We start from the raw sequence: 23,967 nt of genomic DNA on the forward strand, positions 1-23,967 counted from the left end.
TTCTGCAATTGCTTTAGGACTTCTTGGTCTTGGTTTCTGCAAATTTGGAGAGGGAATGTATGATGAAGCCATTGAATGCTATAGCCAAGCTCTCCAGATTAACGACGCCTCAAACTCATTTGTTCTTTTTCCACGTGAAGTTCACGAGAGTACATTTGAACAGTGGTTTTTAGTTGCATTAATTTATACTTTTTGTGCAGTACGGGCGCATCTTTTTATTTGCTGCGCAGTTTCAGGAAATTATGAGCGTGGTCACCAAGTTTTGAAGGAAGGTTTGCCTCTTGTTCAAGCTCATTCTGATTCTGAAGATCTTTTATCAGTTATTTGTAAATCATACATACATACATGTACATATTTATATACAGGATTTTTATGTAGATAATGCATTCTATGGTTATAGCCTTTGTTTGTTGAAGAAATTTACCGAGTCTGTCAGTCATCTTCGATATTGCCTCGCTGTTTGTCCTCGATCAAAAGAAGGCGAAACAGTGCTTTTGAAGAGTAATTGCGATAGGGACGCGATTTGAAATGTACATTTGTGATTATTTTTAGTTGTTTTGTACCTTGGTACTTCACTAGTGGCACTTGAAAAGTTGGATGAAACAGTTCAAATTCTGAACGAGTTTGATGGTCTGTTCAAAAAGCACATGAACAATCCTACTTGGCTCTGTACCGCAGGTACAGTACTATAATTACGCGTGTCAGCAATGGTTTTTGCATTGTTTACAGATATTCTATACTTGGCAAAGCTGTATGTTGACACGGAGAAGTGGGATGATGCTATATGCCCACTAGACAGCTTCCTGGATTTTCATAAAACACGGGAATTTCCCTTGAGTTATAATACTCTTATAGGTACAAATTGGATTGATTTTTGTAATAAATTAATTTTCCGGTTTTGTACAGCGACTGTGCTACTCGCTCGGTGCCTGCTAGACAAAGGTCTCGCTAAAGAAGCACACACAGTGGCAAGCAAGGCGATTAGTGAGTATGAGTCTTTTACAGACTACGGACTACTGGAAGCGAGTATGCATTCAGTATAGTACGACAATTTGAATTAAATCAAACTCTTTTGATCTACAGTAGGGTTGCTACTGGACGAGGCTGCTGACAAACTTTCCCCACTAGCAGCAAGCGGTTCAACTTCAAGTTGGTGACACAACTGAGCATATCTCAAGTAAAAACGAAAACAGTAAGTTTTTGTTAAAGAATTAGGAATAACTTTAAGTTGATGCACCTAGGTTCTCGCAAACTTCTTCAGCTCTGTGAAACGCTATGATCAAGAGACGCCAGTAAAATAATACTTTTACATAAAACAGCAGTTAGCCAGCACCCACATACATAAAGCAAGCGCAAAACGTTTGTACGCAACGCAGACACATGTCTTTTTCTCAGTGTATATTGGTGTTGAAGACAAGCGAGAGTAGCAGAAGGACAGCGATGACCATCCAATTCACGTCCCAACGAAATCCAGCAGACGTTTTGGAACTCGGCGGCGTCACAGTCGTCGGCAAATACGTCGATCGAACGAGATTGTACCGACCGTCAATTCCCAAAACGACGACAAATTCATACGTTGTCGTCTGCGGACAACCGGGCTCTTGGTAAGTGGCCGTCAACGTGATGTGTCCACCACGAACAATCTTTCTTGCAGCTCGTTTCACCTCAATCAACGTCACATTACGAACGGTTTGATTCAATTTCACTCCAGGACAAAACGCTTCAATTTCGTATGCTCCAAATCGAGCTGCTTCGATGACGTCATCAGCATCAATGCTCACTTCCTCGCTTCCGCCAACGTGAACGCCGGAGGAAGAACGACTTGCTGTTGACTCGACGCTTCCGTCACTGATATCAAATGGGGCGTAAACCGTGTCTTGTCGTTCGATTCCAAAATCGCTGTCATTCCCGGAAACCATGCGGAAATATCCGCCTTCGCCCCAGCTGACTCCCCAACTATTTTTAACAATCCAATAGTCCAAGCCGCCGCGACTCCGCCCATAGCCGACTATTTCAATCAGGTGACGACCAACTATATAATTGAAATCGCCATCTCCGTCGAAGAAGGACTTTTGATAGATTCCGCCACTATAAACAGTCAAATCTTGATAGACGAGAATGGAACCGACAACGGGGCCCCTCCGAAGCGCCCGCTTGATATTTTCCGGCGTCGACGGAGTCACTCGACTAAACGCACCCAAAGATTTATCAGAGAAAAGTACAAGAAGTGCTCTGTTGAGTAATAGCCGAGTCTCGGGTGTTTTTCAGCTGCGGATAGCACGCTCACGTGACAGCTGTGCGTCACGCGCTCAGTGTGTCACGCGCTCAGAGCAGTGAGACACACGCCGGATTCTCGCCGGATTCGGGTCGAAACTCTAGAGGATGACTACGAGAGAGCAGAAACTCGTTTTTCTTTTGGCTTCGGACGTTGTCGCAAAGCGCCTGCCTCTACAAACGAACGCATTTGTCGAAACGTTGCGACGACAGGGCGTTCCTGCGTTGGAGTTGGAGGAAAGGGCGTCTGAGGGCGATGAGATCGAGACAAGACTGCGCGAGACAACGAAGATGCTAAAAGCACTTCACGCGTCGCTTTCGGCGACAAACGATAAGCGGAAAGACCTTTTTGCCATATTTTGTTGGACTCTTCAAGCGCACAATCCTCGCGTTTGGCAAGAATGTATGTGTTCTCGGACCGGTAAGTGATTCAGTCAAAGTGCTGTACATATGTACTACTGTATGTCTGCTTTTTTTCTCAAAGAGCTGACTAATGAAGAGTTGGAGTCAGTTTGTGTAACTGAAGAAGTATCTCATCCTTTCCGTAGTAAGAAGGCATTGTCTTGATTTTATGCGCATATGTACGTTTTTTACAGCGTTTCTGCGCGGTGGGGACCAAAGAGACGAAGGCGAAATAAAAACAGTCCTTCGAGCTATTCTTAAAGTCCAAAAAGACGTCACACAACTACAAAAGTTGCGAAGATGTGTGAACTTGTCTAGGCGCAGTGATGTGCCAGTTGCAGGCAAGATAGATGTATTCTATATGGGCTGAGCTTATTTCTGATGCAGGATGTTTGGACTGCAAACCCTTGCTTTGGAGTATATTGAACAATCGAAAAGATGTCGCACATCTACGGAATCTCGCTCCAACCATGCAAAAAGTCATGCACTCAAGTCAGCAACGCTCATGAAATAGGACTTCTATATGATGACGCTCAATTTAGGCAACCAATCAGCGTTTGACCGACGTCTCTATGAATTTTGCTGTGAAGAAATCGGCCAGTATTGGCTTCCACTTGGTCTACGTCTTGGTTTGTCGAGGGATGAGCTCAAGGCTATTGGAGACGAGTTCAATAGCTATGGTGACAACTACAAGGCGCTAGCAGTCATGCGAGGATACACAACGAGCAATGACGAAGCGGCGTTTGACACTATTCGCGTCATTCTTGAAGAAATAAAACAAAGCAGCGATTCTTGTGCCAGAGAGAAAAACCAGGACATAATTCGTTCAAGTATGAAGTTATTTTAATTGAATTTATGACATTTTTTGTTTTTAGATGTACCAAGGACAGATAAACGCTTTTATGGTCGTCTTTCAGAATTGAAAGGAATGGAGCGCTTTTTCTGGGGCTCCAGAGCTAAAGAGAGTCATGTGACTCCCATCTCTTACAAGTTACAGGTACAATAGTTCTCTTAGGTTAGGCGGGATGGAATTTACTAGAACGTATGAAAGCAGTTTATCTGTGGAGTTGGAGGGGTGGGCAAAACAAGTCTTGCTCTTCAATACATTGCACGCCACGAAAGAGCATATCCACATGGCGTAGTTTGCATTGATTCCCAGTCAATGTCAACTGTACAGGCTTCTTTGCAAGAATATGTGAGCAATTGGAAGTAAGGTGGAGTGCGAATGACGTTGTTAATTGTCTTTCTTAGTTTCTACGGGCAGCCGCAAGGGGCGACGGAAAGTTTGCCGAAGCAAAAGCGGAAAATAATCTTCAACGATTGTTTGCTTATTTCTATGAAAGCGTCAAGCAAAACGGCAGGGTCTTGATTTTGTTTGACAATGCGGACGAGCTTGAAGCAATTGCAAAGTATCTTCCGTATCCTTCCACTTCTTGCCACCTTTTGATAACGACTCGAACAACGCAATCTTGTGAACTATTCAGAGAAGAAAATACCAACGTTGTCATACTTGAGACGCTTGAAGAATCAATCGCTATCTCTGCACTCATTGGTTTGGCCGGAAAAGAAAAAGAGACGCTGTCTCCTAGTGAACTCGAAGCCGCTCGAAAGATCGCAGTTGAGGCTCCTATTGAAGGACTACCCATTGCTCTTCGTCACGCTGGTGCATATCTATTGCGTCATGAGGGCGTCACCTTTGAAGCTTACTGGGAAAAACTCGCTCAAGAGAAACGTCAGCTTGAAGCAGCGTCGTTGGATTTGGATAAATTTCTTCGTTTTTTTCGACTTTCACATCTGGAAGAGGATTTGCGTCGAGTTGGCATCAAAATTCCAAGTGATTTACTTTGTTTCAATATCAACGATATTGATGTCAGCTCATTTGACAGACAATCGCTGGCCAATGCTGTGAAAAAACTTCATACGACACGTCTCGCGTTTTTAACGTGGGAAATGGATATATCGGACATTGAAGAGAAGTTTCCAGTAGCGTTTGAAATTCTACTATGCTGTTCCGTTATGATGTCAAAATCAATTTCACAAGAAGTGATTTCGAGGTTTCTTTTTCTAGTTCATGGCAATTTCGAGTCTCTGCGACTCGTTGAAGGATTGGTATCGTTGAAGAAGTACACACTTTTGAACAGAGACGAATTCAATGACGGTTTTGTGTACTACAGTATGCACCACCTTATCCATCAGAGCATCTTTGAACGACTGAGGCAGAACAAAGAGATGCTTGAGTTTGTGCTGGATGTCACAGCAGGCGCTCTTGAGGACGTGATAAATAATACTGAAGGAGACTTATCAAGTGCTAGAGCTCTTCATTATTATTCAGTTGCGAAGAACATGGTTGTTCTGGGAAGGCTTAAACCTTTTCACATCGCCCACATTAATATTGCCGCGACCAGGTGCTATGATTGTGGCCAATTTAATGCTTTTGAAGAGTTGGCTCTGATGATGATTTCCAGTGTGACGAACAGGCCGGACTTTTCAGAGCACGAAAAAATTAAAATCCTTCGTCCGTGTATGTTGCTTACTACCCTATTGTTTGTTTGTTTGTTTGTTCCTGATCTGTGAGCTTTAGATCATTTGAAGCTAAGCAGTTTGGCTTGTCTGCGGGGAGACAGCTTTGAGGGAAAGAAGTATTACGCAAAGGCGTTCGTAGACAGCGAATTTCTTACTGACGACGACGACGCCAACATTGAGGGTGAGTCGCTTGCATTGAATGTTACTTTCAATACTTAAGATTTTTTGTTAGATTTTCTTATTGCACTAATGTGTGGAGGCGGTCAGGCAAAAGAAGCTGAATTGAATCATTTGGTCAGTAGGTTGGAAAAACTAGTACAAGTCGACGAGACTCGTTTGCATGGTCTTAGATGGGGTATGTTTGCCGCTGTACTATTAATTTACTACGCTGTCTTTGTCCATAGCGTATATGCAATTGGGGGCCGTTCTACAGAAAAGCGGTCAGCGGAAAAAATACGAAGATCACGTCAAGTTTCTTCTGTCTCTGTCGTCTTCGCGTAGCGATCCTGCAAAAGCCGTGACAGGTACGTGTATAAGTAGACGAGTCTGCATTAGTTGACATGGTTTTTTTCTTTTATTTTCTGCAATTGCTTTAGGACTTATTTGTCTTGGTTACTGCAAATCTAGAGAGGGAGTGTGGGATGAAGCCATTGAGTGCTTTAGCCAAGTTATCCAGATTAACGACGCCTCAAACTCAGATGTTCTTTTGCCACATGAAGCTTTCGAGAGTACATTTGAACAGTGGTTTTTAGTTGCATTAATTTATACTTTTTGTGCAGTACGGGCGCATCTTTTTACTTTCTGCACCAATTCAGGAAATTTTGAGCTTGGGCACCAAGTTTTGAAGGAAGGTTTGCTTATTGTTCAAGCTCATTCTGATTCTGAAAATCTTTTATCAGTTGCTTGTAAATCATACATACATACATATACATATTTATATACAGGATTTGTATGTAGATAAGGCATTATATGGTTATAGCCTTTGTTTGTTGAAGAAATTTACCGAGGCTGTCAGTTATCTTCGATACTGCCTCGCTGTTTGTCCTCGGTCAAAAGAATGCGAATTAGGGCTTTTGCGGAGTAATTGCGATAGGGACGGGATTTGAAATGTAAATTTGTATTTATTTTTAGTTGTTTCGTACCTTGGAACTTCACTAGTGGCAGTTGAAAAGTTGGATGAAACAGTTCAAATTCTGAACGAGTTTGATGGTCTGTTCAAAAAGCACATGCACAATTCCCTTTGGCTCTGTTCCCCACTGGGAGGTACAGTACTATAATTACGCGTGTCAGCAATGGGTTTTTGCATTGTTTACAGATTTTTTGTTGTTGGCACAGCTGTATATTGTCACGGAGAAATGGGATGGTGCTATATGTCTACTAGACGGCTTTCTGGAATTTTGTAAAACACAGGAATTTCCCTTGAGTTATACTACTCTTACAGGTACAAATTGGATTGATTTTTGTAATAAATTAATTTTCCGGTTTTGTACAGCGACTGGGCTACTCGCTCGGTGCCTGCTAAACGAAGGTCTCGCTAAAGAAGCATACACAGTGGCAAGCAAGGCGATTAGTGAGTATGAGTCTTTTACAGACAACGGACTACTGGAAGCGAGTATGCATTCAGTATAGTACGACAATTTGAATTAAATCAAACTCTTTCCATCTACAGTAAGGTCACTACTGAACGAGGCTGAGAACCGTTTAGCAGCAAGCGGGTCAACTTCAAGTTGATGACACAACTGAGCATATCTCAGGTAAAAACGAAAACAGTAAGTTTTTGTTAAAGAATTAGGAATAACTTTAAGTTGGAAAACCTCTCTTGGCAGACGCACCTAGGTTCTCACAAACTTCTTCAGCTCTGTGAAACGCTATGATCAAGAGACGCCAGTAACATAATACTTATACACGAAACAGCAGTTAGCCAGCACCCACATACATACATACATAAAGCAAGCGTAAAACGTTTGTACGCAACGCAGACACATGTCTTTTTCTCAGTGTCTATTAGTGTTGAAGACAAGTGAGAGTAGCAGAAGGACAGTAATGACCATCCAATTCACGTCCCAACGAAATCCAGCAGACGTTTTGGAACTCGGCGGCGTCACAGTCGTCGGCAAATACGTCGATCGAACGAGATTGTACTGACCGTCGATTCCCAAAACGACGACAAATTCATACGTTGTCGTCTGCGGACAACCGGGCTCTTGGTAAGTGGCCGTCAACTTGATGTGCCCACCACGAACAATCTTTCTTGCAGCTCGTTTCACCTCAATCAACGTCACATTACGAACGGTTTGATTCAATTTCACTCCAGGACAAAACGCTTCGATTTCGTATGCTCCGAATCGAGCTGCTTCGATGACGTCATCAGCATCAATGCTCACTTCCTCGCTTCCGCCCACGTGAACGCCGGAGGAAGAACGACTTGCTGTTGACTCGACGCTTCCGTCACTGATATCAAATGGTGCGTAAACCGCATTTTGTCGTTCGATTCCAAAATCGCTGTCATTCCCGGAAACCATGCGGAAATATCCGCCTTCGCCCCAGCTGACTCCCCAACTATTTTTAACAATCCAATAGTCCAAGCCGCCGCGACTCCGCCCATAGCCGACGATTTCAATCAGGTGACGACCAACTATATAATTGAAATCGCCGTATTCGTCGAAGAGGGACTTTTGATAGATTCCGCCACTATAAACAGTCAAATCTTGATAGACAAGAATGGAACCGACAACGGGGCCCCTCCGAAGTGCCCGCTTGATATTTTCCGGCGTCGACGGAGTGACTCGACTAAACGCACCCAATTTGAATTTCGAAACGAGCGCTTCAGTAATAACGGTTCCCCCGTCGCAAGTCGGCTGACATAGGCCGTATTTTTCCATGAGAACGTCGTCGTCGTACGGCTGACACACTTCCGGTACGGTTCCGCGTTTATTCAGGTAAGCGAACGCGCTATCCGCGCCGGCCCCGTCGCACCCCTGGCAATCCGGTAGGGTGCAACACGACGTTACACGATCCATTGAAGTGTCGGTTTGTTTGCTTTGAGCGACGATCGAACGATAGTCGTCGAAAGCGTGAGTCGATGCGAAGGCCCAGCACGATCCGCAGTTGCCTTGGTCGTCGATTGAGCGAAGGAGCGACGTTTTGCGCCAGTCGATTGTCGTCGATTTGGGATCGTGCGCGTGTAGGTGAGCGTTTTGGGAGCGGAGTTCGGCTATCGTTTCGGACGCGTGCCAAGGGGCGTTCGCGTTGCTGTTGACGCGTTTCGCGAGGGATTTGAGATGGGTTGATTGTTTGTGGGGGTTGTCTGGCCGCGCCGCCGTCGCTGCGACGGAAACCAGGAAGAGGAGAGCGGGAGCGAGTAGTTTAGCCATCGAAACGTCTTCGCGAAACCGGGGTCTTTCCGGGATGCCAATGTTTTAATTTATGGGTTAGGTTTTTTAACTGTCTGGTATGTTATTTTAGACTACCTCTGCGCACTTCATGGCAGTTTTTCGTCGCGATCGCGTACGTAGCGAGTGCGTCTGACTCAACCATTCGTCTATCTACGAATTGTTCCGTGTCACCGTGTCTGTTTCTGAATGAAACCTCAAAAAAGTAAGTTTCGGTTACTAATTTAGTACGAAATGAAAGCGAAAGGAACTGCCTATCTATCATGAGGGGAAACGAAAGTGGATGCTTTCTGTTTTCTCATTTGGACAATTTGGACAAGTGGGCGTGAATGTGTATGACTAATTAGTATCCGAGAGCCTTGATTCGCCGGCTAACTAATCGAATTTCTCTTCACAATACCCGTACAGTCGACGAAAATGCAGAAAGGCGACACAAGCGACAGCGTTTTCGCCTCGTCCGATCACGCAACGACAACCCTACGCTGCCTAAACGACCTTCGCTCGTCCGGCGAACTATGCGACGTCGTTCTCGACGTCTCCAATCGTCAAATCCGCGCTCATCGCGCCGTTCTCGCGGCGAACAGCGCCTACTTTCGCGCCATGTTCTCAACGAGCGGTCTACGCGAAACGCGCGAACGCACAATCGTTCTTCGCGGCGAAACGGACGCGAGAACAATAGCCGCCCTCATTGACTTCGCCTACACGTCCCAAATCGTCGTCTCGCACGCGAACGTCGAACGCTTGCTGGCGACGAGCGATTGCTATCAATTCGTCGGCGTAAAGAACGCCTGTTGCGATTTTCTCGTCGAGAATCTATCGCCGACGAATTGTTTACGAGTCGACGAATTGGCGCGCACGTACGCATGCGCGTCGCGCGTCGCCGCGGCAGCGCGTCGATTCGCGCAACGTCATTTTGTTGACGTCACGAAAGGGGCGGAGTTTTTTGCGTCGTCCTTGGAGACCGTTGTCGAGCTCGCGCGCTTGAATTATCTCAATGTCGTATCGGAGGATGACGTCGTTGAGGCGATAGTCACGTGGGTGAAACGTCAGAATTTTAGCAATGATGAGCCGATTTCTTTGCTTCCACTTTTGGAGTCGATTCGACTTGCCTTCGTTTCGTCTTCTCATCTAGCGTTGCTATGGGATTTAGTGGGCGTGGCGAATGACTTTACGGAGTGTCGTCAGCTTTTGGATTGCGTTGTCTCGGTTTGCTCGACCCCCATACTCCGGTTTCAGTATCGACGAGAGCGTTGGAGTCAGCCGCGACGTAGAAACGGGTTTTCTGAGGTTATCGTTGCAGCTGGGGGTCAGGCGGGGTCCGGGTCACTTAGCTCTGTCGAACAATATGATATGATTGATCGGAAATGGTCGCCGCTTTCTTCCATGACTTCGTCTCGCTATGGTCTTGCCTTGGTGTCCGTTGACGATCAGCTGTGCGCTTTGGGCGGCTACAATCAGACAGATGGTTTTGTTAAGACCATGGAATGGCTTGACACCAACACAGGAGAGTGGCAGGTTAAAGGAAAAACAATGGATCAACCGAGAAGGTAAATCATAAGCGCATAGTTCCAATATTAAAAATGATTATTAGATATTTTGGAGCGGTTCAAGTATGCGGTCTCATCTACGCTGTAGGTGGCCATGACGGCAACGCCACTCCTCTTAGATCGGCTCAATGCTATGATCCTAATGCAGACAAGTGGTACAATCTTGCCCCAATGACCGAACGCCGCATGTACGCCGGTGTCATTGAATCAGATGGCTTCCTATTCGTCGTTGGCGGTCACAACGGAAAACAGAGACTCGATACGGTGGAGTGCTATAATCTTGAAACAGATACGTGGCGTAGCATTGCTCCGCTTCCCAGTTGCCGATCTACCGTTGGCTTGGCAACGTGTGGCGGCTCTTTGTATGCGGTGGGAGGGTACAGCAGGCAAGACTACCTTGCCTCCTGTGATATTTATGATATTCGACTTAATCAGTGGATACCGGGGCCTAGTTTGAATTTTTCGCGAGCAGCTGCTTGTGTTGGCTGCTGCGAGGGCGTTATCTATGCGTGCGGGGGGTTTAGTAAGGGTTTTATGGGGTCTGTCGAGGTGCTGGCACCTAGTTCGAATGCTTGGGAGGTTGTAGAGTCGATGAGCACAGGAAAAGCTCACTTTGCATCAGCAGTTTTATAGAATTTTATTTTTTTACATTTGTATTGGACTACAACCTATTTTTGTTATTATGGAAGTTGTACATCTTGCAGTCAGCTTGTATAGTATCCTAATGACGTCACTACTTTAGTTTGATAATGACCCACGTGACCATTAATTAGCGAAACGTCCTCCGGCACAGTCAGAGCCGTATATAACGGCTCTGTGCACAGTACCCGAATGACGTCACGAGTACCACGTGACCATGACGAACGTCCTCTACTTAGTGTAACTTCCGGGCGATTGAACACACGTGATCCCGTTCTCGTCTTTCGCAGCGCCGCAGATCCGCAGTATTCGTTCCATTGGGGGCCGATTCGATCCCCGAGCAACTTCCCCGACGCGATGGACAGCCAATCGCTGAAATATCTCGCGGTCGATCGCGCAAAACTGACGGACGCCGCGGCGCAGGCCGAATGGACGGCAAAACGGCTCGTCTGGGTCCCCCACGTCGAGAAGGGCTTTGTGACGGCGAGCGTGAAGGAAGATCGGGCGGCGAAGGAGGAATTCGTCGTCGAACTCGAAGACGGAACGCGACAAACCGTTCCAAAAGACGACGTCCAAAAAATGAATCCGCCCAAGTTCGACAAAGTCGAAGACATGGCCGAGTTGACGTGTTTGAACGAGGCGAGCGTCCTGCACAATCTGCGCGATCGCTACTACAGCGGTCTCATTTACGTGAGTTCCTGGTGGGGCCCCCTTTGGGGAAACGATACGCCGCCCCGCCGCGTGGGTAGATCCAAGATAAATAAATAAATAAACTCGGCTTCTTGGCTTCGGGCGGGACGACCGCTCTTATTAAATTATTGATTTATGTTAGACGTATTCGGGTCTTTTCTGTGTCGTCGTGAATCCTTATCGCTATTATCCGATTTACTCGGAGCGCGTCGTGGAAGCGTACAAGGGAAAGAAGCGACACGAGATGCCGCCTCACATCTACGCGATCACGGATACGGCCTATCGAAGCATGTTAGAAGGTTAGACATTAAGAAAGAGAGAAAAGTCCAGATTTTCTTACCATTTCTCTTATTTAGATCGAGAAAATCAATCGATTCTTTGCACGTAAATTAGAAATAATATATTGATTAATTAATTATTGGTATTCCCCCCGAAGGGGCGAGTCTGGTGCCGGAAAAACGGAAAATACGAAGAAAGTGATACAGTACTTGGCTCTCGTTGCCGGGACGACCGGAGGAAAGGGACATTCATCCGGGACGTCGCCGAGCAAGAGTCGCGTGGAGAGACAATCGACGAGTTCTTCGTTGATGAGCAAGACGGGAATGACGATGCATCAGGGAGAACTCGAGCAACAATTGCTACAAGCCAATCCCATATTGGAATCGTTTGGAAATGCAAAGACGGTGAAAAACGACAACTCGTCAAGATTCGTAAGAAAAATTAATAATAGTTATGTTAATCGAAGGACTTGGGTTTTTAGGGAAAGTTCATCCGGGTTAAGTTTGATGCTAATGCACAGATATGCGGCGCTTCAATTGATACATGTGACTATATATAAATAAATAAATAAATAATAAAGGAGTCTCAAACTCAAAGATGATTTTTTCTTATATAGATCTTTTGGAGAAATCACGTGCAATTCGTCAGGCTTCCGGAGAACGAACTTTTCATATTTTCTATCAGCTTTTGCATGGAGCCGCGCCCAAGGAGAGAAGTAAGAAAAGATGGGCGTGGTCACGGGGGCGGGGTCTCATTATTTTCAATGAAGGCGAATTTGTTCTCGGTGATATCAACTCGTATCGATTTTTGTCGAACGGTAATGAAATGGTGCAGGGTGTGAATGACGCAGTCGAATTTGAAATGACAAGAGTAAAATTAAATAATTAATTTTATTGATTATAATAAATGTTTTTCTACAGGAAGCGATGGAGATAATGGGTTTCAGCAATGAAGAAATGAATTGTGAATAAATTCAATTATAAATTAAATAATTTTATATGTGTGTTTTCTTTAGCTGTGCTTAGGATTGTGTCCGCTGTTCTTTATTTTGGCAATATGGTCTTCAAACAGGAGAGAAATTCGGATCAGGCCGTTCTCCCCGACAACACAGGTTAAATCGATTAATTTTATTGATCTATTTCCTTTTCGAATATTCCGCTTTAGTTGCTCAGAAAATTTGCCACCTTCTTGGCGTCTCAGTCACCGAATTCACAAAGGGTTTACTCAAGCCAAAAGTGAAAGTGGGACGAGAAGTCGTCACGCGTGCGCAGAGCAAAGAACAGGTGAAAAATCACGTGATCATTTAGATAATATAATAATTATCTTTCGAAAAAATCACGTGATCATTTGGATAATATATTAATTATTTTCAAAAATATCACGTGACAGTTTTGATTATATATTAATTATTTCTCTATTATAGGTTGAGTTTTCCGTGGAGGCGACGGCCAAGGCGTTGTACGAACGTCTCTTCAAGTGGATCGTCCAGAAAATCAATAAGAGTTTGGATCGAACGCGACGCGAAGGAACGTCGTTTATCGGCATCCTGGATATTGCCGGATTTGAAATATTTCAAGTGGACCAAGAACCTTGTATTAATTGATTATTTATTTATTTATTTTTTAGGTGAACTCGTTTGAGCAATTGTGTATCAATTACACGAATGAGAAACTTCAGCAACTCTTCAATCATCACATGTTTATTCTTGAACAGGTAATTAATTAATTAATTAATTAATTAATAGCGGGTTAATAATATTTTATTTATTTATATTAGGAAGAATATCGGATTGAAGGAATCGAGTGGACCTTTATTGACTTTGGACTCGATCTTCAGCCGTGCATTGATCTAATAGAAAGAGTCAGTCGAAAATTAAATAAATCAATAATTGATACTTTTGTATTAGCATCCCATGGGCATTCTTCCGCTTTTGGACGAAGAGTGCTGGTTTCCCAAGGCAACGGACAAGTCCTTTGTGGAGAAACTCGAACGCGAGTTCATCAGTCATCAGAAGTACAAGAAACCGGATTTCCGGTCTCAAGCTCATTTCACTATCAGTCACTACGCCGGAAACGTAAGGGGGAAAAAATGCGAAAATTTTATTTGTATGAATTATGTTTATTAGGTCGATTACAATGCAACGAATTGGCTCGTGAAGAACATGGATCCTTTGAACGATAATTTGACGGCGTTGCTTCACAAATCGGGCGATCCGTTTGTCGAATCTTTGTGGAAAGATCTCAGTAAGAAAGAGAGAGACAATAAATATATTGAATATTACTCTATTTAAAAAATTAATAATTATTATTTTATCTCTAGCTAATGTTCATGGGATGCCCGATTCATCGGCTTTCGGTGCCTCCAAACCGCGCAAAGGAATGTTTCGCACCGTGGGACAACTCTACAAGGCAAGAGAGAAAAAAATACATATACCTATTAATTATTATTTCTATTTTTTTCTTCTTAGGAGCAATTGAATGCTTTGATGGTGACGTTGCGCAATACCACGCCCAATTTCGTTCGTTGCATCATTCCCAATTACGAAAAGAAACCCGGGAAGCTCGTCGCGCCGCTCGTTCTCGAACAGCTGCGCTGCAACGGCGTTCTCGAGGGAATACGAATTTGTCGTCAGGGATTTCCCAATCGCGTTCTATTTCAAGAATTCAAACAGAGGCAAAACGATCAAAAATACGTAAAAATTCATTTTGATGTGTGGGGATTTTTTAGATATGAGATTTTGACGCCATCCGCTATTCCAAAGGGTTTTATGGATGGACGAAAAGCGTGTCAGCTGATGGTTAGGGAGGGAAAAGGGGGGAGGGGCAATTACGTCATCAATTTGAGTTTTTCCCCCTTTAGCTTGAAGCGTTGGATTTGGATGAGAATTTGTATCGAATTGGCTTATCCAAAGTCTTCTTTCGCGCCGGCGTGCTCGGTCATTTGGAAGAGGAACGCGATATGAAGTTGACTGACGTCATTATTGGAATACAAGCCTATTGCAGAGGAGTCCTCGCACGACAGTAAGAAAAAGATAGAGATCATAGAGATAGAGACCCTCGCTGATCCGAATAGCGAAAACGAAGCAGTATTCTATAGTTTGAGTGTAGTTATAAGAAGTCGTCTGTTGATTGGTTGGCTTGCCTTTGTGACATCACTCTCTTTGACCATATTTGGAGACTACGTTACGTTGAAGAAAACTTAGTTTTTTTCTCAGCCGCGGTATTCCTTTAGTAGTCTTATAAGCTCTTGAGAGTTCGGATTAGCGAGGGTTTCGATTAGCGAGGTCCCACGGCACTATTTCGCTCTGTTTTTGATTAGACAATATCGCAAGCGCGTTCAGCAGTCGATTGCTATTCGCGTCGTCCAGCGCAACGCGCGTAGTTATCTCAAGTTGAGAAATTGGCAATGGTGGAAGCTTTTCACGAAGGTAAACCGTAAACCATGGGGGATTTCTCGCGGTCTTTTCCACATACGGGTCTTTTCCCTAGGTGAAACCCCTTCTCAACGTCACGCGACAAGAGGACGAGATTCGCGAGAAGGAGAAGGAGCTGAAGGACATCGTATCGCGCATGGAAAAATCCGAGCACGATTTGAAAGAATTGCAGCGCGCTCATCAGCAAATTTTGACGGAGAAATCGTCGTTGACGGAACAACTTCAACAGGAAGTGGAAAACAGCGCAGAATTGGAAGAGGTATAAATAAAAAAATTAATTTTATTTTTTTTGGTTGATTTTTTTCGTGCGCCAAGGCGAGAAATTCGTTGGCCAAGAGAAAAATGGAGCTGGAGGAATTGTTTAAAGAGACGGAAACGCGATTGGGTGAAGAAGAGGAGAAGAATGATCAGCTGATGGCTGAAAAGCAACAGAAGGAAATACAGATACAAGAGCTGGAGGACACGTGAGGGAACCGTCTCCATGGAGACGGCCAGAGGGGAATATTTCGTTTTAGCATCGAAGAGGAAGAAGCGGTGAAACAGAAATTGCAGTTGGATAAAAATCAATTGGAATCCAAAGTGAAAACGCTGGAATCGGATTTGGTGTCTCAAGAAGAAACATCAGCGCGGGTAAATAAATAAATAATAAATATAATTAATTAATTAATTAATTATTTTGTAGCTGGCGAAAGACAAGAAGACGCTCGAAGAGAAATTGACGGAAACGAAAGTGGCTCTTTCCGGCGAAGAGGACAAGACGAAGAATCTCTTGAAAACGAAAAACAAACACGAGCAGACGATCGCCGACTTGGAAGAACGCCTTCGACGCGAAGAGAAATTGCGACAAGAATTAGAAAAAGAAAAACGACGTCTCGAAGCGGAAATACGGGACCTAAAAGAACAATTAGAAAACGCAAGACAACAGGTAAAAAATCAATATCTTTCTTTTTTTATTTATTTTTGTGATGACGTCAGATTTCTGAACTTCAATCGAATTTGACGAAACGTGACGGGGAATTGACGTCGACTCTTCAGCGTCTCGACGAAGAATCGGCTTCGCGCGCGTCCTTGGAAAAAGCGAATCGCGAGTTGAAATCTCAAATTCAAGATCTTCAAGAGGATCTGGAGAACGAGCGTGCGCAGAAGGCGCGCGTCGAAAAGACGAAACGCGAATTGGGTCAAGAACTCGAGGGACTTCGCGACGAACTTTCCGAGACCACGAATCTCACGGAAGTGCAACAGGCTCAACAGCGCAAGCGCGAAGTCGAATTGGATCAATTGAAGAAGACGTTGGATCAGGAAGTGACGTCACGCGAAGTCGCCATCGCCGAAATGAAGCATCAGCATCAGAAAGCGTTGAGCGATTTGTCGGATCAGTTGGATTCAACGAGGCGTAGTCTTGACAACGCGAAGAAACTCAAGGGCCAATCGGATGAGGATAAGAGTCAGCTGAGCGTGGATTTAGAAAAGGAGAGGCATCGCGTCACGGAAATGGGGCGGAAGCAGAAAACCCTCGAAGGTCAGGTGCACGATTTGACGGCAAAGTGTTCGACGGCGGAACGCGATTTGGCCGAATTGCGCGCGTCCAATGAGAAGGTGAAAATGGAGTTGGACAAAGCGTCGTCGGCGAGCGTCGATTTCGAGTCGCAATGCGCCCATTTGAGTCGCGAGAAACACAGTCTCGAGAATCAGATCAACGATTTGCAGGTAAGAACGAAGAGAGGAGAGTTCTATAGTGAAAAAATTAGCAGGTTTAGTCCCTATAAGCACTTAGACGCGTTTGCGAAGAGAGAGGAAAGTTCTATAGTAAAAATTTCACAGTAGACCCCCTTCCTTGAGCGTTCTGAGGAACACTGCGCCTGAGAAAAGACTAGGAGGAGTCTTTTAGAGGTAGAGGAACACTGAAACGCTATTTTAGATTACCCGTTTATAAGGAATTGAAAAGAAACGAATGTTTTTTAATGAGAAGTCTTGTGAGCTCGTTTAGAATCACCCCCCCTTTATAAGGAATCCTCTACTGTAGCTTTTTTAATAATGAGAAGTCTTTTAGAGGTAGAGAAACGCATTTATAAGGAGTCCTCTGTTCGGATTATTAAAATGAAAGATTTTGAATAGGCAGGCTTTCGTTCTCACGTGTACGCGTCATTTAGATTATTAATCCGCGAGGAGTTTATTAGAAAAACCATTATAGAAAAAATTAAATAGGCAGACTTAGTTCTCGCGTCCCTATTCCCCAGGATTCGCTGCGTCAAGAATCGCAAGCGAAAACGACGGCCCTTAGCAAACTACGCATGGCGGAAAGCGATCTCGATCGCGCCCAGGAGCTCCTCGACGAAGAGGAGGAGAACAAAGCGAATGCGACGCGTCAAACGACGACGCTTCAACAGCAGCTAACCGAATCGCAGCAGCGCTTGAGCGAGGCGACGGCGAGCGTCGAGGATCTCGAAGGATTGAAGAAGAAATTGTATCGCGATATCGACGGGTTGAATGGGCGAATCGACGAGCTGGAGACGGGGAATAAGAAGTTGGAGAAGTCGAAGAAGCGGCTCATGGGCGAGTTGGAGGATTTGGGTAAGGATTCCGAGATGCATCGCGCCGCTTTGACGGCACTCGAGAAGAAACAGAAGAAATTCGATCAGGTAAACCAGAGGAAATAATAATAATAATTAAAAATCAATAATATTTTTTATAGACTTTGAATGATGAGAAAGCGATTTCGGATAGACATGCTATGGAACGCGATGTGGCTCAAAGAGAGGCAAGGGAAGCGACTACAAAGGTAAAGATAGCAGAAAGACTATGACGTCACGACCTTATTTATATCAAAAGGCCATGAATTTGCAAAGGGAGTTGGAAGAACTTGAGTTCCGATTTTCCGAAGTGGAAAGATCTCGAAAACAGCTTCAGGTAATTGTCTAAGTTGCAACAATGTATCTAATTATTTTTCTTCAGGGTGAACTTGATGCTCAACTCGAGTCCAAAGATGACGTCGGAAAATCCGTAATTAAATTAAATAATTAATTAAATTAATTAAATTGTTTTCTTTAGATGCATGATTTGGAGAAAACGAAGCGTTTGCTCGAGGCTCAGCTCGAAGAGCAGAAAACGAATTTGGAGGAATTAGAAGACGAACTCCAATTGGCCGAAGACGCGAAACTTCGTCTGGAAGTCAACATGCAAGCGTTGAAAGCTCAATTGGAGAAAGAACTCCAACAGAAAGAGGAGCAGAACGAGGAAGGTCGTCGAGGCGTCGTACGACAAGTAAGAGAAAAAGAGATTAATATATATTTATATTATTATTATTATTATTATAGTTGCGCGAGTTGGAGAGCGAATTGGATGAGGAGAGAAAGACTAGAAGTCAAGCGGTTTCGGCGCGAAAGAAGTTGGAAGCCGAATTAAACGATTTGCAGTATCATTTGGATCAGATTACGAAGGAGAAGGAAGACGCCTACAAACAGATGAAGAAATATCAGGTATAGAGAAAAGGAGATTATCATAAAATCAATTATTTTTTCTTTTAGAATCAGTCCAAGGATCTTAATCGCGAGTTGGATGACGTGCGATCGAATTTGAGTAGCGTTTCGACGCGCGCTAAGGACGCGGAGAGAAAGACGCGGAGTCTCGAAGGCGAGATACAGGCGCTTCAAGACGTAAGAAAGAGAAAAAAATCGTTTTTTGTTTTTTATTTATTTATTTATTTATTTATTTATTTTAGAGTTTGTCTTCAGCTGAGCGAGGAAAACGTCAAGCTGAGACGGAGAGGGATGAATTACAGGATCAGCTTTCGGGAAATCATCCTAAATTGTGAGAAAAATAGGCGGGAAAGTAGGCTCGAGGGTCCACCCTGTTGTCCGGTCTAACGCGCGCACGTATCCCTGCCAACAGTTGGCAGGGATGGCGCGCGCGCTAGAGTGGACCCTCAAGCCTGTAGCGGGAAAGTGGCTGTTCCATCGTTTTCTCTCTCTCCCAAGGCAATTGCTAACTGAAGAGAAAAAGAGATTGGAGTCGAAATTATTGGCTATGGAAGAGGATTCCGAAGAGTTGCAAGTCGAATTGGAACAAGTGAACGCTCAGCTTCGAAAAGCGACGATGCAGGTTTGCGATTAATTAATTTATAACGTCATTTATTATTTGTTTTTTTCCCGTTAGGTCGATAATGCGAATCAAGAACTCTATCACGAACGCTCGGCGTCGCAGAAAATGGAGACGGCGAAAATTGCGTTGGAGAAGGAATTGAAGGAGATGAAGTTGCGTTTGGAGGAGCTCGAAGACGGGTCGAGAAGTCGCGGGAAAATGGCGCTAGCGAATTTAGAAAAACGGCTGCACGCCGCCGAAGAAGAATTAGACTCTCGAACGAGGTAAAAAGAGGCGTACGTATCGTACGTAACGTAACGCAAGGAGAGTGATGTCACAAAGGCAAGTGACCAATCAGGAGTTCTTGCGTTACGTAACGTAGCTTCCAAATATGGTCAAGGAGAGTGATGTCACAAAGGCTAGCGACCAATCATTACGTTGCTTTACGTTGCCAGTGTGAATCAGCCTTTATGGGCTCTAATACGTTATCTATTTTTGTGTAGAGAATGCAGCGGGGCTCTGAAGGCGAATCGGCGTCTGGAGAAGCGTATGAAGGATTTGATATTGCAGGCGGAGGACGAGAGACGTCACGCTGATCAGTACAAAGAGCAGGTGAGTGAATGAATTGAAGAGGAAGACAATCGAATTGTTTTTCGTAGGCGGATCGCATGAATTCGCGAGTTAGGAGCTTGAAACGTCAAGTAGACGAAGCGGTAATAGTCATCTCTTAGAGGGAAAACGAACTACGTGTTTTTCTTTAGGAAGAAGAGGTGACTCGTATCAATACATCCAAGAGAAAACTTCAACGAGATTTGGACGAAGCGATGGAGGAGAAGGAGCAGCTACGAATCGAACTTTCCAACGCCAAAGCGAAATCGTAAGGCGGGAAAAGAATTTTTTAATATTAAAATTCGTGGGAGGGTACTTGGAAGTTAATATTAAAGCTAATTATTTAATTAAATTAACTGGCTTAAGGACGTAACGTAAACTTCCATATATAGTCAACGAGAGTGACGTCACAAAGGCAAGCGCCCAATCAAGATACGTTTTATAAGATGATTAATTACGGCACCTATTTATTGTTTTTTAAAATCTGACTTTTTTATTAATTAATTAATATGCGATTTTTTTTCTAGGGGACTTCGTTCGAGTCGTCATCTTGGGGGTTCGATATCGTCGCGATCCGGACGTCGATCGTACGACTGGGGTCGCGACGAGACGGCGTTCGCCGACGGGAGCAGCGTGGCCAGCGGCGACAGTCGTTCTCACTCGCCTCAGAATCAGGACGAGTCGTAGGGAAAAGAATATTATGTTTTAGGGGTTGTCTTTGACATGGACAAGGTAAAAAGTGTGCGTGCGTGTCTTCGTTTTGTTTCTTTTCTTTTTTTGTAGTTGTATTGTGTTATATGTGCACGGGTGTCTAATATATTACGACTGCGAATTGACTGTCTTTGGGAAAATTATTGTAGTTTTGTGTTTAAGTTGATACGGAATACAAAACGTGCAATATACATAGAGCACGCTAAGAGGCGGAACTGAAGAGAAGTTGCAACGTGCGAAAGAAGCGTTCCCTTCTGATTTTCCTTTACGAGCGTCGAGATGGCGACTTCGTATCGACGTTCTCCGACTCTTTCTTGTATTCTTTATTGGAGTTTTGCTTGTTTTCGTTCGATTAGCTCATGTTTTTGCAGCGAGCGCCGAATCGAATCGATCGGGATCCGATCTCTGGGCTCTCGTGCGTAGTCTCTATCGTCTCGGCATGTTCGGTCGCTTGAGAATACGGCACAAGTCGATTAGTCGCTCGACGAGAACGAAAGAGGAAGAAAACGCAAGGAAAACGAGATTTCTCTATCGACGGAAGGGGGTGGGGCTATATTCGCTATTTTGTACAGGGCCAAGCAGTTGGACGGAAGTTTCTTCGAGACGCTCAACGCCCAACACATCCAAGAGAACGAAATCGAAATAGAAGCGCCTCAAGTCGCGACGATATCGAATTTCACTTTTGATACTTTTTTCACACGGATTCTCTCCTTTAGGTTGAAAGTGATAAAAGCGGAGGAGACGACTATGGAGTCCCTTTCGATTATCTGACTATTGCACCTCTCTCGAGCAAAGAGGTAAGAAATATCGAAATTTTATTGCTCAGGTCACGTGGTATATATATATAACGTTTATTGAAGCTGGAAATAGCGTACAAATCTCTTCTCAAGACAGCGCAATTTTGGCTCGGAGCCAAAGAAACGAGTATAGAAAAAATTCGAGACCAATGTCACGCGTACATGAAAAAGGTAAATAATTTTTATTTAATGAGTCTACGGTATATATTTCTGCGCAGGTTTTCGATGTCGATGAAAGGCAGCACTCTGATTGGCTTAGCTGGACTAAAACCCACGTAAAAGTAAGGATCACGTGATATCTAATTAAAAAATTAATGATTTGTTTTAGCCTCCTAAACAATTTGTTCGCGTTTCTATCATTGAAGGTCGTAATCTTCCTCCAAAGGATCCAAACGGTATTTTCCTAATTAATTTTGTCAATATTTTTATTAACTTTGATTTTTAGGTTTGAGTGATCCGTATTGTATTTTGGGCGTCGTTCGACTCGATCCGGGCATGTTGGACGGGAAATCGAAAACGAAACACGTGAAGGATCTCGTGAAAGACGAATCGAAATTGGCGACAACAGCCGTCATTCCGACAACTCTCAATCCCAAATGGAACGAACAGTTTGATATGTACGAAAGAATGAAGTTGAAGACGTTGGAAAAAATTTGAAATTTTAGTGATATCGAAGACGTGAAAAAGGAATACATTCAAATAGACATATGGTTACAACAATAACAAATTATTTTAATTAATAAATGAGTTCTATGTTGAATAGGGATTCCGATTCTGAGGAAAATATTGGTGACGCAATAAAGAATATCAAGAAAGTTCAAGGGTTATTTGGCTTGAAAAGGTGAGCAGCTTAGTCTCTTTGTCACGTGAGAGTCCACGTGGGGCCCTAGATACTTTCGTCAAATTGCCCAGACGACTGTTGGCGGAACGGAAGACGATTTTATGGGAAGAGCGCATATTCCCCTCAAGGTCAATGTCATAGCTATTAATTGAATTATTTTAATCAATTTTGCGCTACTAGGAAATTTCTTCTGATGGATTCGAAGGGTGGATTCAGATTCGCACGCGACGACAGCGACCGAAAAAGGGCGAAATATTCGTCAGAATTCAACTGATGGCCGACAGCAAAGTAAGAGCTATGACGTCAGTCGTTATTTATTTATTTATTTATTTTCTCTAGTCGACGAAATCCGATGAAGCGTTCGATGAACACAGAAAAATTCGTCGACAATTCGTCCATCACGAAGCGACGCAATTACGAGACGTATGTAAAAGATAACCTTTATTATTTTCATTGATTATTGATTTTTAGAGGGGAGGAGAAGGTGCAACATGTAGCTGGAATGGGCAGTTGAGCAATCACGCCTCCGATCTTCTGAATCAACACGCCATTCAAACAGGCGTAACCGACCTCGAAGTGGCAATCACGTGCATAAATAAAAAATAAATAAATAATGTTAATTAATACGATGGCGTTTCTTTCAGGGATTGGATTGTTACGGCTGAATACAATGAGAAGCACGGGGTCCGGGGTTCTTCTTTGTTGCAAGCGTTGACGCGTCTCGAAGGGGAGTGGGAAAAAGTCGTAGCGCTTCAAAGGGATCCTCTTGATGAATTAGGGAAAGATAAGGCACGTGATCAACGCTAATGATATTAATTATAAATTATTAATTAAGACGGATAAATTGGTCGCTTCTATTGATTCGTACCGGAAGTGGGCTCGAAAGATTTTGGTCAAATTTAGACACGTTTTTTCGGCGACAAGGAAGGATAGTCCTCAAAGATTTCTTGCTTTTTTGCAGTGAGTGTGGGCGAGCTCCTCCTCCCCCTTTCTCCCTCAATTTTTTTTCTATCAGATGCCTTCTCTTGTCTTTTAATCTACCCGTCGCGAAAATTCACCTTTGGGAGAACGATTTTGTGACTTTTGTTGAATCAGCTGTTTCAGTAATTAATTAGATAAATTTTTAATTTTTTATTGAGTTGTGCGAACAATAGGAATCGGCTCAATATTGGTTTACGCAACGTTACGCAGTTGCGCAGCCTATAGTGGAGGTAGGTTATATAATCCATAATTAAAAATTAATTTTATATATATTATTAAGTCTGAACAAAATGAGGTTTTGTCTTTGGTTGAGTTTGCTCACGATTGCGTTGTGGAGTTGTACAGAGCTCGTCAACTTGATAAAATCGTTTTTAAAAGGTAGTTTCCGGGTTTTGAGTGTCGCAAAACGAAAAATGTGTCTAGATTACATATTTGCTTTTTTCAAATCACTTTTAAACAAATCGAAAAATTGGTGAGAGTCGCGAGAAAATTTTTTAATTAATTAAAATAGGATTTTTCTCATTTTCAGCTGTCTCCTATCGTCGAACTTCGCATTCAAAATGCAACGAAACATTTGACAACGTTGTCTTTCGATTCGGACGAATTCGTCGAAGTTGCAACGGCTACATTCAAGCTCTATCTCACCATCAAAGAAACGTTTTCACTTCGAGCCGAATTACCAATAGAGTGAGTTCGAAATACGACTCAAAAGGGAAACGCTTTGAAGCGTTTTCCTCCCCAAGGTTGCTTGCACAGGTCGAGTTGTTTTCCA

The 23,967-nt window shown here is 43.7% G+C and overlaps 5 protein-coding genes across 8 annotated transcripts in view; 4 read left to right on the forward strand and 1 right to left on the reverse strand.

The window, feature by feature from the left end:
* The window catches only part of LOC136183430 (uncharacterized), a 10,710-nt gene extending 3,587 nt beyond the window's left edge, over positions 1-7,123 (forward strand). For 2 of the 4 annotated variants that reach the window (XR_010669171.1, XR_010669172.1), the window contains exons 10-19: positions 18-149; positions 201-326; positions 379-501; positions 553-678; positions 730-855; positions 907-1,026; positions 1,084-1,192; positions 1,242-1,604; positions 1,655-2,021; positions 2,080-2,230. Coding sequence is in view for 2 of the 4 variants with exons in the window: in XM_065970068.1 (XP_065826140.1) it covers positions 2,383-2,695; positions 2,759-2,821; positions 2,871-3,017; positions 3,064-3,168; positions 3,219-3,506; positions 3,552-3,673; positions 3,731-3,871; positions 3,928-5,197; positions 5,258-5,380; positions 5,432-5,554; positions 5,604-5,723; positions 5,796-6,104; positions 6,157-6,279; positions 6,331-6,462; positions 6,515-6,640; positions 6,692-6,811; positions 6,869-6,930 (3,687 nt within the window). In the remaining 2 variants the exon portion in view is untranslated. Of the gene's footprint in view, positions 1-17; positions 150-200; positions 327-378; positions 502-552; positions 679-729; positions 856-906; positions 1,027-1,083; positions 1,193-1,241; positions 1,605-1,654; positions 2,022-2,079; positions 2,231-2,307; positions 2,696-2,758; positions 2,822-2,870; positions 3,018-3,063; positions 3,169-3,218; positions 3,507-3,551; positions 3,674-3,730; positions 3,872-3,927; positions 5,198-5,257; positions 5,381-5,431; positions 5,555-5,603; positions 5,724-5,795; positions 6,105-6,156; positions 6,280-6,330; positions 6,463-6,514; positions 6,641-6,691; positions 6,812-6,868; positions 6,969-7,025 lie in introns of those variants that run through there. The other 2 variants (XM_065970068.1, XM_065970067.1) reach the window with 2 other exon arrangements.
* Positions 7,095-9,380, reverse strand: LOC136183437 (cathepsin B-like CP3). The gene has a single exon (XM_065970082.1). It carries the CDS (start codon positions 8,571-8,573, stop codon positions 7,194-7,196), a length of 1,380 nt encoding a protein of 459 aa, XP_065826154.1. The 5' UTR covers positions 8,574-9,380; the 3' UTR covers positions 7,095-7,193.
* LOC136183435 (kelch-like protein 20) lies at positions 8,131-10,841 on the forward strand. Its single transcript, XM_065970080.1, has 3 exons — positions 8,131-8,387; positions 8,665-10,138; positions 10,183-10,841. Exons 2-3 carry the CDS (start codon positions 9,009-9,011, stop codon positions 10,769-10,771), a joined length of 1,719 nt encoding a protein of 572 aa, XP_065826152.1. The 5' UTR covers positions 8,131-8,387; positions 8,665-9,008; the 3' UTR covers positions 10,772-10,841.
* Positions 10,842-11,047: 206 nt separating this feature from the next.
* On the forward strand, positions 11,048-20,767 carry LOC136183852 (myosin-9-like). The gene is made up of 39 exons (XM_065970648.1): positions 11,048-11,467; positions 11,610-11,766; positions 11,824-11,851; positions 11,904-12,177; positions 12,228-12,291; positions 12,363-12,461; positions 12,516-12,616; positions 12,667-12,709; positions 12,762-12,857; positions 12,911-13,029; positions 13,170-13,322; positions 13,373-13,459; positions 13,523-13,606; positions 13,653-13,820; positions 13,872-13,989; positions 14,066-14,154; positions 14,214-14,419; positions 14,474-14,543; positions 14,606-14,766; positions 15,065-15,173; positions 15,235-15,438; positions 15,495-15,643; positions 15,695-15,809; positions 15,862-16,104; positions 16,155-16,886; positions 17,417-17,818; positions 17,872-17,958; positions 18,009-18,086; positions 18,132-18,179; positions 18,228-18,440; positions 18,494-18,655; positions 18,704-18,832; positions 18,898-18,986; positions 19,154-19,277; positions 19,332-19,540; positions 19,760-19,868; positions 19,916-19,969; positions 20,018-20,133; positions 20,393-20,767. Exons 1-39 carry the CDS (start codon positions 11,135-11,137, stop codon positions 20,550-20,552), a joined length of 5,982 nt encoding a protein of 1,993 aa, XP_065826720.1. The 5' UTR covers positions 11,048-11,134; the 3' UTR covers positions 20,553-20,767.
* Positions 20,768-20,785: 18 nt separating this feature from the next.
* Positions 20,786-23,886, forward strand: LOC136200090 (BAI1-associated protein 3-like). Its single transcript, XM_065990418.1, has 21 exons — positions 20,786-20,892; positions 20,948-21,087; positions 21,147-21,233; positions 21,293-21,373; positions 21,437-21,544; positions 21,592-21,654; positions 21,702-21,768; positions 21,819-21,990; positions 22,039-22,083; positions 22,137-22,214; positions 22,264-22,342; positions 22,395-22,502; positions 22,554-22,637; positions 22,686-22,801; positions 22,859-23,003; positions 23,050-23,174; positions 23,230-23,317; positions 23,369-23,425; positions 23,476-23,573; positions 23,619-23,667; positions 23,725-23,886. Exons 1-21 carry the CDS (start codon positions 20,856-20,858, stop codon positions 23,884-23,886), a joined length of 1,989 nt encoding a protein of 662 aa, XP_065846490.1. The 5' UTR covers positions 20,786-20,855.
* Positions 23,887-23,967: the final 81 nt, after the last annotated feature.

This window comes from Oscarella lobularis, chromosome 2 (genome assembly GCF_947507565.1).
Source record: "Oscarella lobularis chromosome 2, ooOscLobu1.1, whole genome shotgun sequence".
Classification (NCBI taxonomy): domain Eukaryota; kingdom Metazoa; phylum Porifera; class Homoscleromorpha; order Homosclerophorida; family Oscarellidae; genus Oscarella; species Oscarella lobularis.